The sequence below is a fragment of the Loxodonta africana genome, chromosome 6 (assembly GCF_030014295.1).
Source record: "Loxodonta africana isolate mLoxAfr1 chromosome 6, mLoxAfr1.hap2, whole genome shotgun sequence".
NCBI lineage: Eukaryota > Metazoa > Chordata > Mammalia > Proboscidea > Elephantidae > Loxodonta > Loxodonta africana.
The window spans coordinates 37,638,894-37,654,637 of NC_087347.1; the positions used below are offsets into that span (position 1 = coordinate 37,638,894).

The 15,744-nt window shown below is 37.2% G+C and overlaps 1 protein-coding gene across 16 annotated transcripts in view; it reads right to left on the reverse strand.

Moving 5' to 3' along the window:
* Positions 1-15,744, reverse strand: part of PIKFYVE (phosphoinositide kinase, FYVE-type zinc finger containing) — an 89,535-nt gene that overhangs the window by 20,560 nt on the left and 53,231 nt on the right. For all 16 annotated transcript variants that reach the window (XM_023541927.2, XM_064286736.1, XM_064286742.1 and 13 more), the window contains 10 exons: positions 14,947-15,125; positions 13,238-13,351; positions 12,682-12,790; positions 12,416-12,570; positions 11,177-11,267; positions 6,733-6,793; positions 5,734-5,871; positions 4,536-4,656; positions 3,259-3,354; positions 1,583-1,666 (listed from right to left, as the gene is read on the reverse strand). In XM_023541927.2, the coding sequence (XP_023397695.2) occupies positions 1,583-1,666; positions 3,259-3,354; positions 4,536-4,656; positions 5,734-5,871; positions 6,733-6,793; positions 11,177-11,267; positions 12,416-12,570; positions 12,682-12,790; positions 13,238-13,351; positions 14,947-15,125 (1,148 nt within the window). The remainder of the gene's footprint in view (positions 1-1,582; positions 1,667-3,258; positions 3,355-4,535; positions 4,657-5,733; positions 5,872-6,732; positions 6,794-11,176; positions 11,268-12,415; positions 12,571-12,681; positions 12,791-13,237; positions 13,352-14,946; positions 15,126-15,744) is intronic.

Below are 15,744 nucleotides of genomic sequence, written 5' to 3' on the forward strand. Positions count from 1 at the left end.
ACATTCTACTTTGCTGAGTAGCATCTGGGGTCTTAAAAGCTTGTGAGCAGCCATCTAAGATACACCACTGGTCTCACCCTGTCTGGAAAAAGGGAGAAAGAAGAAAACCAAAGACACAAAGGAAAGATTAGTCCAAAGGACTAATGGACCACCACTACCACAGCCTCCACCAGACTGAGTCCAACACAACTAGATGGTGCCTGGCTACCACCAGCAACTGCCCTGACAAGGATCACAATACAGTGTCCTGGACAGAGCCAGAGAAAAATGTAAAACAAAATTCTAACTCACAAAAAATAAAAAATTTCAGACTTACTGGTCTGACAGAAACTGGTGAAACCCCAAGAGTACAGCCCTGGACACCCTCTAGCTCAGTAATGAAGTCACTCCTGAGGTTCACAGACCCATAAAACAAGACTAAATGGGCACACTGGCCCAAGGGCAAGGATGAGAAGACAGCAAGAGACAGGAAATGGGGAACCCAAGGTCAAGAAAGGGAGAGTGTTGACATGTCATGGGTTGGCAACCAATGTCACAAAGTTTTTTAGTTTTTATTATAGTAAAAATTAGTAAAAGGAAGTTGGAGGAAAAAAGGTAGAAAAAAATTAAGTACTCTGATTCCTATACTAACCTACTCTCCACCTAATTCATCCACAGTTTCAGAAATCTGATTCATAGTTTACGTAAGCACAGGTTACAATATGAAAGAAAAAAGTCTTAAAATACTACCGAACTCAAGAAAATGAAGTAAAATGTTATAACTATAAAAAATGTATGGAGAAAATATATAAAGCATAGGCTTTTGTAAGAGTTTTCTCAAGTCCATTATACTCTATTAGCACCTAAAAGTCAACTACGGAAAATACCAATTTCATATTTCTCATGCTAGTCACCATGATTAAATATTAATTGAAATAAAATTTTATCCTGTTAAAGCTGGCAGACCTATTTCATTAAAAATCATAATGAGCCTGTGACAATTTTAAAATGTGTAAAATACTGAACATGTTAAAAGGCTGTTGCTGTTTTTTGGGGGGGAGGGTTAACAATTAGGCTCTTTAATTATCATGCAGAATTTACAATTTTAGTTAAGTGATAACTTTCTTATTCCATAAGTTACTATTTTTTTAAATTAAAACAGTAGAGAATAAAAAAAGGTAGAAGTTTAAACCTATAACATACATTGAACAGCTATGGCAGTTATAAGTATACCCTAAGGGATGGTTTATGGTCTTTTGCTATACTTGAATTATGCTGTATCAATTATTGTCTGAGGAGACCCTGGTGGTGCAGTGGTTAAAGCGCTCGGCTGCTAGCTGAAAGGTCAGCGGTTCAAACCCACCAGCCACTCCGTACGAGTTTACAGCCTTGGAAACCCTATGGGGCAGTTCTACTCTGTCCCATAGGGTGACTATGAGTCAGATTCAACTCAACAGCAACGGATACAAATATTGTCTGAAATATAAGCACCATTACCTAGAGCCTAGAAATTTTCATGCTAATAATATGCTATAACAAAACCAAAGAATTAGTACATAGAAAATGATGACAAAATTGAATAAAATAGATTCTACTCAATCACCTATTTGTTTGAGGCCCTTCTTCGGCATTGTTTCGCAAGGTCGCTTTGGACAATTCCTCTAAGGCATTTCGGTATTCTTTACAACTTAGGGTAGAAACAGATTGAAAACTGTTAAACATTAAGTTTTTCTTTCAAAATGAATCATATGCTTTAGAATAAGCTGTGAATTACAGAAACACATCATTATCCACAAATGTCCATAATTAAACAAATACATCTGGGTTAACTTTTGTTAGTTTTGTTATTGAGCAAGTAGAAGCTTCATGAGAAAGGCTGATGTCGTCTCACAAAATAATACAAAATATAACTCACCGAAACACCAACCAATATTATATCCTAAACAATGATCGCAAAGGCTTACTAACATGTAAATCAAATGCCTTCAGAGGTTGAACAGGTAATTTATAAGTATGAAACTTCCGGCTTTAGTACAACAGAGTGGAAAAGAACTTGGGAGTGTTTTCCTACTTAAAGGCACTGAACTTTAAGAAAAAAAAATTTTTGTAATGTTGCAGTGACCAAAAAAAGTTCAACTCTAGGACAGCAGTCCATCATTGACATGTCAGCAACAAGAGAGGCATATTAGGTGGTGTTATTTTTCCAAGACATTGAAAAAAAAGTGACCTCAAGAAGAATAATTGCTCCCTAATAAAAAAAAAGTACAAAAGATATTTCTAATTCGGCTGACTTTCCTACCTTTCTTATCTATTAATGTAATATGACTAATTAGTAAAGTGAGAAGCAAATACTATCTCCTTAAAGGCCAAAAGGCAAAGATACAAAATCTGTCCTAATGGCATCTTATACAGGAAAAATATTCCTTATTACCCAAACAGTAAATTCTAAACTCCATAAAGGCAGAGGCATATAAATCTGTCTTGTTTACCCCTGTATATCCAACACCTAGTATAACACATATTGTAGACACTAAAATATTTGTTGAATAAATGGACCCCTTGTAACCACTATTCTAAAAAGAAAAATTAAAAATTTTAACGCCTTCCAATGGAAAAAAAATTATTTTTAAAATAATTAAACATCTTAGATTCTACTTAAACTAATTACATCCACTGCCAAGGTAACTTTAAGATTAAAAGTCCTAGTATTAACATTTCTTCTAGACATAATATATAACAAGTATGTTTAAAGTGGGGTGCTTCTTTAAGACATATGGTAACTGTGGGCATGTAAATTAAAAAGTCAGAAATGCCTAGGGGTTAAGAGATAGAAATAGCATTACTCTAAGCAGAAAAATGTTACCAGGTAAGTATGGAAGCAAAAGGGAAATGAAGAGTACAAAAAAGGTATCTGGACGATATAAGGCAACTATAGAGCAGCATTAGTAAGTAAATGTAAGGAAGCAATAAAGCAAGTGGACACAATGGATGAACATTATAATGAGAGAATGGTTAGAGAATTCAAGGATTAGTATAAATAACTTGCCTCATCAATTTATTTATTAAGATCTTCAGAGTCATCCTGTACCCCATTATTTAGGGGAAGAAAAGGTTTACAGATACAAAGAGACCAGGCTATCAAGCCCAAAGAATATATATTTCGCTTACATGTGATCTTTTTGCTTTACCTATGTGAAAGGTCCCAAAAATAAGGTGATTAATAAATATGCATAAAATATACACATAAAACCATAAGTGAAACAGTCCCATGAATAATACCTGAGAGCGAAAGCAATGATGGAGCTAGGTTCCTTCTCACAGACTGCAATGGGCACCCGTTCATGTTCATACATCAAGTAGTGTTTATCTGGATCACTGTTCCAAATTTAAAGATAAATAAATAAAACAAAATTAGCAGAATATCACATATAGAGACCCTCAGCACATGACAAGTAAATCTCAAGACAATTTTCAGTGAACTAAATACTGCACAGTAAGACTATAATTAAGCAGTCAAAATGTATGCAGATGCTAAGAGCTTGAACCAAATAGGCAACAAAAAGATATCAACAGAAAGTTTTTGAAGGCAGTTTAAAAGATTATGAGAACTAGGTCTCAAATCAGAGACTCTGGAGTAGTCATTCCAAATAAAGCTTTCCGTACTGCCAAGACTTTGGACAAAAGGGATTTACAATGAAGAGCAGGAGTCTAAAATATTTTGTTCTACTCTAACCTTGAGAGAAACGTCTTCTGGAAATTGTAGAAGAGATATACTACTGGCCCAACAACAAATAATACGACATACAGCCACTCTCCTAGTATCACATGGAAACTCTCTAACGTAACTATTTGAACCCCTAACCTTGCTCCTCTGATTTCCACTCTAACTACCCAGACACTATTAGACATATACATTCTGTGAAATAGTTATTTACTGAGAACCTATAATGTGCTAGGGAAAAACTACTACTAAGAACCTAACATTTGCTAGATGTTAACAATACAATGCCGAGAGGGAAAAAATTAGGCGTGGTAGAGTGTACAATATAAGAGGATAAAGAAAAAATCCTAAAAATAAATATAATCATTATCTGAGGTGGTAAGTACTATGAGAAAGCCACAAGAACCTACAACAAAGAAACCTAATTTAGTCTGGGCAAGGGATGGGGCGGATCTAGGAAGGTTTTCTGGAGAAAGAGTGAATAGAAAGAAGGTGAAAGCATATCCAAAGGCCACAAAATAGTTATTACCTCAGTTTACTCACTTTATATCCAGAAAAAGCAAGCAATTAATTTCAGGACCAGTAATCTCAAGCAGTAGGTAACATTAGTTAATGCTTCCTTCCCTCACTCACGTACTATATAAGGGGTATACGCTGCACAAATTATATCAAAACACATCTCTTTTACCATGACAAAATATAATTTAGGCCTGAGAAATACATGTAAGATAAGTAAACATATTTAAATACACAGACAGTAAGTCTATTGAGAAGGATTTTAAAAATTACATGAAAATAAAACCACCTAATAGCCACTGGCTTTTATAATACTTACAAAGGAAATGGAATAGGATTATAGCTATTTCCTGGAAGCAAATTTGCAAAGATGGTTTTCATGGTTGATTTTTCCTTCACCTGGCTGTCTGTGGATCCCAGCAAATGTCCATCAAACACATCTAGGATGAAAAATGTTCTATTTATATGTTAATATTCAGGAAAAATAAGAAACTATAAAGCATCAACTTTCTTTTTCTTTTCGGAATACAGACACAGGCATACCATAACTACCAATTGTGGTTTAAAATTTCTTACCCAGGAATTGTGACTGTTATGAGATCAAAGGAAGCAATAATGAAGCATACATAGCAGTGACTTCAAGGGCACATTTTATCACAATGTAGCTTCTCTGAACTCGGAGTCATCCTACAACTGATGGCTTCTTACATCACAGGTGTCCAGGCCACAGCCATGATGTAATTACTGCCTGAGCATGCATGAACTTAAAGATAGCTGTTCTTGCTGCTGCTTCAACTCAGTTACGTGCAAAGTGGTTATTTACACCTGAGTTTCATTGCCATTTAAAATGTCTTAAAGCTTTACACCAGAGTTAAGCAGTTAATGCATGAACAGAAAGCAAGGAAAGAGAGATGGATGGCATAAATTTACTATTGTTGTTAGGTGCCACCAAGCTGATTACGACTCATAGCGACCCCACGTAACAGAGGAGAACTGTTGTATAGGGTTTTTTAGGCTGTAATCTTTACACAAGCAGATCACTAGGTCTTTTCTCCAGTGGAGTCACTGGGTGAGTTCAAATGGCCAACTTTTTGATTAGCAGCTGAGCACTAAGGGTTCCTTAAAAATTTACTATTAGTGAAGCAAAGATTCATTGTTGGAGAAATGGCTGCAATGTGTCTGTTTTCTCATAAAGCAACACACACATACTTTATGGGACTTAAGAAAGTAAGATCCCCAGAAAGAAGATGAAGCTACATGACATTTTGTTACTGACAGATTTACTTGTCAAGTAGTGCAACTTAAAGAAAAAGTGATACAATGAAAAAGCTGTATCTAATTAAGTCTAAAAGAGCACTTTCAGTAAGTACAAAATGAAAAAAAGAATTCTAAAGGATAAGAGCACTGTGTCAAAGAATTAGCAGCGTTTTTCTTTCTTGGTGATACATAAAAATATCAAAGATGCATCTTTCAGTCTTAGCTTCACTGAAGTACGGTAAAAGTGACTTGAACTGTACCTTCGGAACTGCTGGCTGTATCAAGTTCAGGGGGCCCTCCTACCATCTGCTCAGATGTGACTTCAGGTGGAGTTGGCAGCTGGAGATGGGTAGAACTGGTGGAGCTCTGACTGGACAGGGTAGTTAAGAAGCGATCCTCTAAAGAAAAACACGATCTTAAATGAGTCATTTAAAAAAGCTAAGTCCATTTCTGCCTAATATAAATGTTTCCAAAATGCCAACTAATATCTCTACTTCCTAAAACACAGATTTTAGCTTCTTAGAAATGAACCAGGACATTTAGCTCATGTTATAGAAAGGGCACAAAAATTTAGAGAGGTTGAATGACTTGACCATAATTAAATCTTTGTGGCAAATATTATAATTGGCAACCAAGTCTGACTCCTATCCAATACTCTTTCTACTACACCACAATTTCTACCTAAATACAAGTTCATTCAGTTTGACAAGGAATGAAATTAAGATACTACTGGGGGTAGCGGGGGGCTAACATGCTTATTCTGAGAGGAAAACTCATTTAATTGTAATAGAAAAATGCTAAGAATTATGAGTTTGAGTTCTCGTTCTATAGACTAAGTAAATTTCCTACAAATCTTCTAGACTGGTACTGAGTTATTCAATGAAATACTGTGAAGACATCTTAAGTCTAGAAAAGGTTTTAGTGGCATAAAAATATAAATCAAACTTTGTTAAGATTCTTACAGTGAAACCTTTGTCATAAGCAAAATAGAATTCAAGTTCCTTTTTTCTCTTTGTTCTTCCCCTAATAGCAGTCCTCTCTACCTAGCATACATCTCCGTATCTTATTATCTTTCAATACACTTTACAATATTTTAAGCTGCCAGGGTTATAAATGCTCTAAAGAAAGACAAAAAAATAAAAAGTCTAGGAATAATTGCATCAGAAATGAAAATACTTAAAATTAGCAGTTAAACGAGATTTATAGACTAAGAAATTTCCTTCAGTCCAATAGCAGGTGATCACTAGACAATAGCCAACCTTTTTCACCATTTTGAAGTCCTGGAGAAACATTCCGTGGAGATGCATCCATTGTACTTGTCTGTGAATAAGCAGATACGTTGTTATTAAGGAAAAATTAAGATCACATTTTTTAAATTCTCTAACCCAGCAAACATGACGCTTTCGGCCTCAGGACCTTTTTACACGCTTAAAAACTATTAAGGACCCTCAAATTTTGATTTTTACCTTTTTAGAAATTAAAACTGAGAAAGTTTTTAGAATACACACTTATTAATTCATTTAAAAATAAAAATAAACCCATCACATATCAATATAAATAACTTTTTTTTTTTACAAAAAAATAACTTTTCCACACCCACAAAAAAGTGTAAAGGGTGGCATTGTTCTACACTTTTACAAATATTTTTAATGTCTAGCTTAATAGAAGACAACTAAATTAATACCTGGCTCCTATATTTAATCTGGAAACCCTGATGGCGTAGTGGTTAAGTGTGACAGCTGCTAACCAGAAGGTCAGCAGTTCGAACCTAGCAGGCGCTCCTTGGAAACTCTATCAGGCAGTTCTACTCTGTCCTATAGGGTCGCTATGAGTCGGAATAGACTGGACTGCCATGGGTATATTTACTCTGTTGAGATATATGGTTTTGACTGAAATACGTAAAGAAAATCCAACCTCATAAATATGCAAATGAAAAAAGGAGATCTTGCTAATTCCCTGAAAAAGTCTCAAATTCCCAGGGATCCTTGAACCACTCTTTGAGAATACTGCTGTTAAGTAGCTTACTTCTTAGCATTAAAGCATCTGAGAACTACTTATGACTAGCCAGCTAAGTCCAGTAATCTTTTATTATCCACTTTTCTCAAGCCCCACATCCACAGATAAGACATATTTAGAGTGACTACAAGCCATGTGGAAACCCTGATGGCTTAGTGGTTAAGTGCTACGGCTGCTAACCAAAGGGTTGGCAGTTTGAATCCGCCAGGCGCTCCTTGGAAACTCTATGGGGCAGTTCTACACTGTCCTATAGGGTTGCTATAAGTCGGAATCAACTCAACGGCACTGGGACTGGTCTGGGATAAGCCATGTGTACAAAGTGACCACAAAGTCATTGCTTAGGTCTTTGCTTAAAGGTCACCACGCCATAGAGACCTTCCCTGGCCACTCTATATAAGATACCCAACCATCACTACTACCATCACCCACTCCCTCAGCAAGGCTCTAACTCTCTTATTTTTTCTTTAGAGGCGTTTTTATTTTTTCTGTATTAATTGGTTTATCTGTTTATGGTCAGTGTCCCACTCATCAGACAAATGTTCCCTGGGGACTGTAACTATGGTCTTCATTCTCAAATGTACATATTGTACCTAGAACAGTGTCTAACAAAGGGTTCTCAAGAACTATTTATCATATGAATAAAGATAATGGCAGTTCTACAGATTTTCAAATCAACTTTCAATCTTTGAAAAAGATGACTGTAAGTTGAGTGATTTTGTATTTTTAGTTCTATGTCTACACACTATAACTTAAAGATCTTACAGCATGAGCTTTGCAGTTTTTTCAGTGGGCAAATGGGAAGGCCACCAGCAGTCCGTGGTAGTCATTAGCAGCCTTTGACTAGCTGGCAAATACTAATATACAGATCATCTTCAGTTAACCTGATTCTTACTCTCACCTAAACTTTGAGGAAAATGATTCCTATCCAGTTGTTTAAGAGACAGTGAAGAATTCATTTATATATTACTAGATAACACAGAGATCTAAGGCACTTGGATCCATCATTTCAAGAAACTATTCCTCTACAAATACTACACACTTAAACTAAAAAAAAACACTCTCACAAAAGCCTTCATGGTATCACAACATTAAACCCTTAATATACTTACTACATTTTAAGATGGCCCCCAGGATACCAATCCCTGATGTGCACACACTTTTCTCCAGTTATTCAATCAAATACTACTCTAGGAACTGCTATGAAGGGATTCTGCAGATGAAATTAAGGCCCCAAATCAGTCATCTTAAACAGGAAGATTATCCAGGAGGGCCTGACCTACTCTCATATAAATCCTTTAAGTCCACGCCTAGCAGTCAGAGGCACAGGAATTAAGAGATGTGAAGCAAGAGAAGAATCTGATGCATCATGGCAAGCTTTGAAGATTGGGGGGCAGGGTCAGGTGGCAAGGAGCACGGGTGGCCTCTAAGTGCTGACAATGGCCTCCAGTCAACAGTCAGCAAGAAAACAGGGATCGCAGTCCACAGCCACTAATAACTGAATTCTGCCAACAACCTGAATGAGCTTAGAAGAGGATTCTGAGCCTCAGATACGATGAAAGTCCCAACCAAAACCTTGATTTCAGCCATGTGAGACTGAATACAGAACCCAGCTGGGCCATACCAAATTCCTGGCCCAGGGAAACTGAGAAATAATAAATCTGTATTGTTTTAGGCCACTCAGTCTGTGGCAGTTTGTTATGCAGCAAGAGAAAACTAATGCAGTCAGAAAAGGCTAACTAATCAAAGTGTAGCACTAACCCAGTTCAGACCCCTTGAGAAAAGCTGCTCATTTAAGCACAGAGGTAAAGAACACCCAAAACTGCATAGTAAACAAATTAGAGCTCTACTATACACTCACGGCTTCTCCTTTGTAGTGCCGACTGCTGCACGAGGCTACCCTCAGTGATTCAGGTAAACAGAAAAAAAAAAAAAGAAGTTCAGATAAATGTTTCAAATGAACAAATTATAACAGACCATTTTATTTGAAGGTAGGATATAAAAGTAATCCAGGTGATGTCTCCTTGTGCGGTGCAATGAATTACTTAATATGGTCCTTCTCTAGCCATAGTCGTTGTGAATTATAGGCAATGATTAAGTGGGATTATGCAAGTAAGGTGTATGGAACCCTAAAAAGGGGATTGGTCAGTTATGCTATTCTTCTACCAGGCTTAAAATGAGCCATCCAGGAGGCAGAGAGGAGAGGATCTCGCCACCACCAAGAAAGAAGCGCCAGGAGTAGAGCACATCCTTTGGACCTGGGATTCCTGCACTGCAAAGCTCCTGGAACCAGCAGACCAAGACAGAGTGCTACAACACCGATGACAGCAAGAAGCAGCAGCAGAGAAACAGCAGCAGCAAAGGCAGGAGACCAGAAAGAGACAGCCAGGAGACATTGCAGTGAGCTTCCCAGCCCACAGAGTGAGAAAACTGAGTGCCTTCAGGCAGGAGGCTTGCTGTAATAGGGTGCCCCCAGGTACTCGGTAGAGCTAGGTTTACCAACTCATGGAGTTAGAGAGCTAAGTGCCTTCGAGTCGAGACTTACTGGTAGAATGGAGTGCCTCTGGGTACTTATCAGAGAGCTAAAAGAGCTTTTATAACACTTGCCCAAGCAGGGCAAAAGCCAGGCGACAGGGCCAACGACCAGAGACAGACTGAGAAGCGGCTATCCTGATCGAAGAACTGTATCCTGGGCATTCCTGAACCTGAACTGTAACCTGTTACTTCCCTAATGAAGACCTAAAGCACTTATTGGTAAGATCAAAGACTACAGCCTCCAATATGGGTTGCATCTCAACACAAAGAAAACAAAAATCCTCACAACTGGACCAATAAGCAACATCATGATAAACAGAGACAAGACTGAAATTATCAAGGATTTCATTTTACTTGGATCCACAATCAGTGACCACGGGAGCAGCAGTCAGGAAATCAAATGGCTTGCTGCACTGGGCAAATCTGCTGCAAGAGATCTCTTGGAAGTGTTAAAAAGCAAAGACATCATCTTGAGGACTAAGGTACGCCTGACCCAAGCCATGGTGTTTTCAATCACCTTATATGTACGTGAAAGCTGGACGATGAATAAGAAAGACAGAAGAATTGACGGCTTCGAACTATGGTACTGGCAAAGAATATTGCATATACCGTGGACTACCAGAAGAACAAACAAATCTGCTTCTCAGGAGCAACAATGGCAAAACTTCATCTCAAGTACTTTGGACATGTTATCAGCAGGGACCAGTCCCTGGAGAAGGACATTACACTTGGTAAAGTAGAGTTGGAAACAATTTACAGCACCTAACAACAACTTCCCTAGTAAACCTCATAACCATGAGTATGGTCTGTGAGTTCTATGTGCCCACTGCAATGAATTATCACACCTGGCAAAAAAGTAGAGAGTGCTATGGGAGAGATGGTTGGTGTCAGTACTGGCAAAAAAGTTGGAGGGCAAAAGCATGTCTGACCCCTGCCTCTTGATTCTGCTTCCCCGCTGTGACATTAAACGAGAAGGTCAGACACCCCTGTCATACCATTTTTACACCTTGAAACCTTGTAACTTCAAGATGGAAAACCCTATTTAATATTACTAATAAAGTATGTATTAAACCATCACTTCTAAGGGTCATAAGTTGAATTATAACAATAGTATTTACATCAATAGAGGAAAAGGGACAAGATTCTTTTTATTACCTTGCTTTCTTCCCCTTGTCTCAGTCTTCCAGGACTTGGAGGAACTGAAGGTCGTTTTCTACCCTTTTCTTGCTGGAAAAGGTCCTGCAACCTATCACCAAAGGGGAAAAAAAAAAAAGAATATGGTTTTATTCTAGTATCCTGAATGATGTCTACAAATTTTCTCTTTACAACTTTGAAACTACAATAATTAAATTTCCTTATTTGGATTGCAAAAGATTTTAAAGTTACATATAACTAAGTTTTTGTCTTATTTCTTATCAACTAGCTCTTGCTGCTTAAGGCTACAGTTATAAATGAATAGCAAATTATTATAAGAGGCAGCACAACAGAATGGAAAAAACATGAGTGCTAAGAAACCAGAAGACCTAGGTTCACATTCCAGCTCTGACAATTAATAGCTATATAAACGTGGGCAACATTCTTAATCTTCTGGAGTTACAGTTTCCTTTTCTGTAAAATGGAAACAGTATATGTCCTATAACTCAAAAAAGCCCATTGCCATCAAATCGATTCCTACTCATAGCAACCCTATAGGACAGGGTAGAACTGCCCCATAGGGTTTCCAAGGAGCAACTGGTATATTCAAACTGTCAACCTTTTGGTTAACAGCAAGCTCTTAACCACTGTGCCACCAGGGCTCCATAAATCCTGTAGACTCATAAACGTCAAACAGAAGAGTAAATGCCACTATACTGCCTTATTTAGTGCCTAGCATAATTCAAGTGCTCAATAAGTGGTAGCTAAAAAAAAAAAAAATTTTATTTTTTTTATAATAATCTAACCGAGATTTCAAGTAAACTCAAAATATTTAAAGAAAAATGTTTTTAAAACATTTCCAAATTAAAGAAAAATATTTCCAAAAATAAAAATTTAAATAAAGGTATAGGCCACACATAATACTGTATTTGAAATTTCTGACCTAAAAACCAATAGTCACTCCATGGGATACTAATTTAGTTATTTGATAACAATTCAGTAAGTACTGAAATAAGTACACAAGTAAATATTTGGAACAGCACTGAAGACTGTCCTCATCTTTGGTTTTTACATCTTTACAAACTACCTAAAAGATATTTTAAAGGATTAAGGTGAGGAGCTGGTGGTGACAGAAAAATAAGTTCAATAACTTGAGAGTAAAATGAAACATCCAAAATTAATGAAGACATTTAAATGAAAAATATCACAGCATGGCAAATCTGCCAATAATATTAAAGAAACAACAGACTGCAGTCTTACCTGTTATTCCAAGCTTGCAGTACTTCACAAAGACTTTGTTTCTTGGCAATGAGTGACTCAAAGATTGACTGCAGTTGCTGAGGGGTATCTACAGAGGAAGACATGAGCCTTGCTTGCATCTTCTCAGTCCAGTTCTTGAACTCGCCTTCTTCCATCTAGAAACAATTTTAGTAATCTCAGACACTAGATAGGTCCCAGTCCCCCAAAATAAACCTTCTACTAAGTTAGCAGTTAACTTTGGACTTTCTGTCAGAGAAATGAATTACCTCCTTTTGTGCAAAGATATCTTCCATTTTTTCCTCTCTAGTTTTGCTAAATGTATCAGTTTTCAAAGAGGCAAGCCTTTCATCAACAGCAAGATACACCTGTGAAACTCTGGCAATAAAAACGTAAAAAACGTTAAACATTTCAGAGAAATGGGAATCAAATTTTCTAATCTCACATAAATAGAAAAAAGACGACAAAAACTACAACTATGTTTTATCTAATTAAGAATCAAATATAATTTTGTAGAACAAAAAAGTTCTAAACAGATGTACATTAAAATTTTAACAGTTTTTATGTCTGAGAAAGTCTTACTTCTCTTTCAGTACTTTTCTGTATTGTCTACATTTTTCTTTTTTTCCAGCAAACACATATAACAGTATACAATTAGAAAAAGAAAACTATTTCCATTGTTAAAGAAAGTTAAACTGAAATTTAAGTTTTTTGAATTTCTAATTTAAAATGAACAAATCTAATATTTTAAAATAGATTACAGGCAGCATTAAACAAAACAAACAAACAAAAAAGATGGTCAAAGAAACTAAAATAAGTACTTACTTTTGAAAGAAATCCTTCAGATCCTGAAGAAGCGACACTTTCAAAGGGGCCTGACGTTTAATAACTATTTTGGGGAGTGGAACACATACTTCAAGAAGACGAATGGGAGAATAACTGAGAAAAGAAAGTAAGAGGAGAAAAAATGAAAAGCACTTCAATACCTGGAGTAGAAGTTTATCACGATAGCCAACTAAGGCCTATGAGCATATGAGAAAGCTTCTGTAAAATGGCATTTTAAAACAATCATAAAGACTCTGAAGACAACTCTCAGCCATTATAAATGTCCTCCCCAATTAAGGGGGGATTTTTGTTTTGCTTGATTTTTCACTGCACTGAGGTGCCGTCTTTTGCCCCCTGCGGCTATCCTCACCTGCTATATAAACAAAAATCACTTCAAGTAAACTTTATGAATGAGGAGACGGGCTCCTTCCTACAATTAGCTTAGACATAGGTATTCATTACTCTCCCAGCTCCTGAGGATTCTTCATGAGTCTCTATTTCCTTTTTACCATAGGGTTTATGTGTGTCTAGTAAATGCTATCCCCCACCTTGGCCCTAAGTTCATGGCTAAAAGCTCTTGCTTAAAAAAGGAAATAAGCTCTAATCACAGCACATATTTCCTAAGTACCCACTGTGTGTCAGTCACAATTTAGGTGCTGGATCTATAGCACTAAACAAGGGACAAAATTCCTGGCTTCGTGATTCAGGAGTAGCAAGATTCCAGTAATAAACAAAACAAATAAAAAATATATTTTATTGAATGGTAAGTGCTACAGAGAAAAATAAAGCAGGAAAGGGGATGAAGGAGTGCTGGGGCAAGGGGATGTCATGCAAGGTAAAATCTGAACAAAGACCCAGGAAAATAAGGAAATAGCAGGCAGGTAAGTGAGGAAAGGCCAGTTCAGGGTGGGAAGAAAAAGTGAAAGGCTCCAAGGCGGGGGCCTGCCTGACATACGAGGCCCAGCCAGGCCAGCCAGGCTGCAGCAGAGTGAGCAAGGGCAGAGTGGTAGAAGGTGAGGACAGAGAGGTACTGACTGGGCAGCCAGAGCATGCAGGAAATGACAGGCCAATAAACAGACTCTGCTTTGACTCAGGGTAAAAAAGACATCAGAGGAGTGACCTGATCTGATTCCCATTCAACACATCATTCTGCTGTGCTGACGACAGGCTGCAGGGGGCAAGGGCAGAGGGAGACTGCTTGGGGTCACTGCAATGATCTACGTGAAAGATAACGGAGGCGCAGTCTGGAGTGGTAGTGTGGAGGTGTTGAGAAGTGCTCAGATTCTGGATATATTTTGGAGCCAGAGCCTGAAAGCTTTCTCATTTAATACCACAGTGGTAAATATCTATTTAACTTGCCATTTTAGCCCTGTCCAGAATATTCCATTATCCTTATGCTAGATAATATCATAGCAAAAATTCTGACAGGTTCTAACATGCATAAACAATGTCTAAGGGTGAGGTCTGTGGTTTCAAATCATGACTCCATCACTTGCCACTGTATTAGTCAGGATAATAATAATACCTATTCTTAGGGCTGTGGTGAGGATTTAACAAAAATGACACACTAAAAGGGTCTGGCCCTCTGCACCTACAGGGTTGTGGAGGGGGAACAACATACCCACAGATTACTTCAATCTAGTAGTGGAAACATGACAAAACATTCAAGAGAGTACAGGACCATTTACAAGGTCCCTTTGACTTCTTACCTGAAAGATGCCACCATCTGGTTATAAGAGAAATATTGGTGATAATCATGGTGGATGGAGTGACCACATGGCTCAGCATTGGCTCTGCGAGTGTACTGATGCCCATAAAACCTAAGCTCAAGGTACTTTGCGAAGGACATGGACCAGGACTCATTGGAAAGAGCAACAACAGGTGTTACCTGAAATTCAGATAAATAATTCAAGTTATCTAAACACATTTTGAGGAACACATTTTAAAAAATAATGTATTTTCTTTTCTAATATAAATCTAGTACATTCTGAATGCAAAAAAACTGGAGAAACAAAAGTTCAAAAGTGGGTAGAGTTGAGGGTGGCCAGGCAGAGCAGTATCATCAGTAATTCCATCACCAATGTCAATATGCTAATGTATGTTTACTTTCTATGTATGAATACATATATGCATAGCCAGAATATTTGTAAATGAAAAACCTTTCCTATAATTAGTTTCACAGCCTTTCATCTTTTTACTTAGCAATGCACTGTGATATTTTCACATGTAAAATATTCTCCTACAACTTGATTTTTAATAGCCAGGGAATATCCCATTATATGGACACACAATGTATTCCTATTAGTGCATGGGTCAATCTACAGAAGCTTACATATTCTACAACAAGACAGTACCAGCCATCTAACAGCAACTAAAGGCCTGTAAGAAAAACTACAAAAGTAAGACTGATTACTACTAGAAATGATTTCACACCTATATGTTTGATACTACAGAAGAAAACAACTTTGATTTTGGTCTCCTCAATCACTAAAAAAAAATCACTAGTA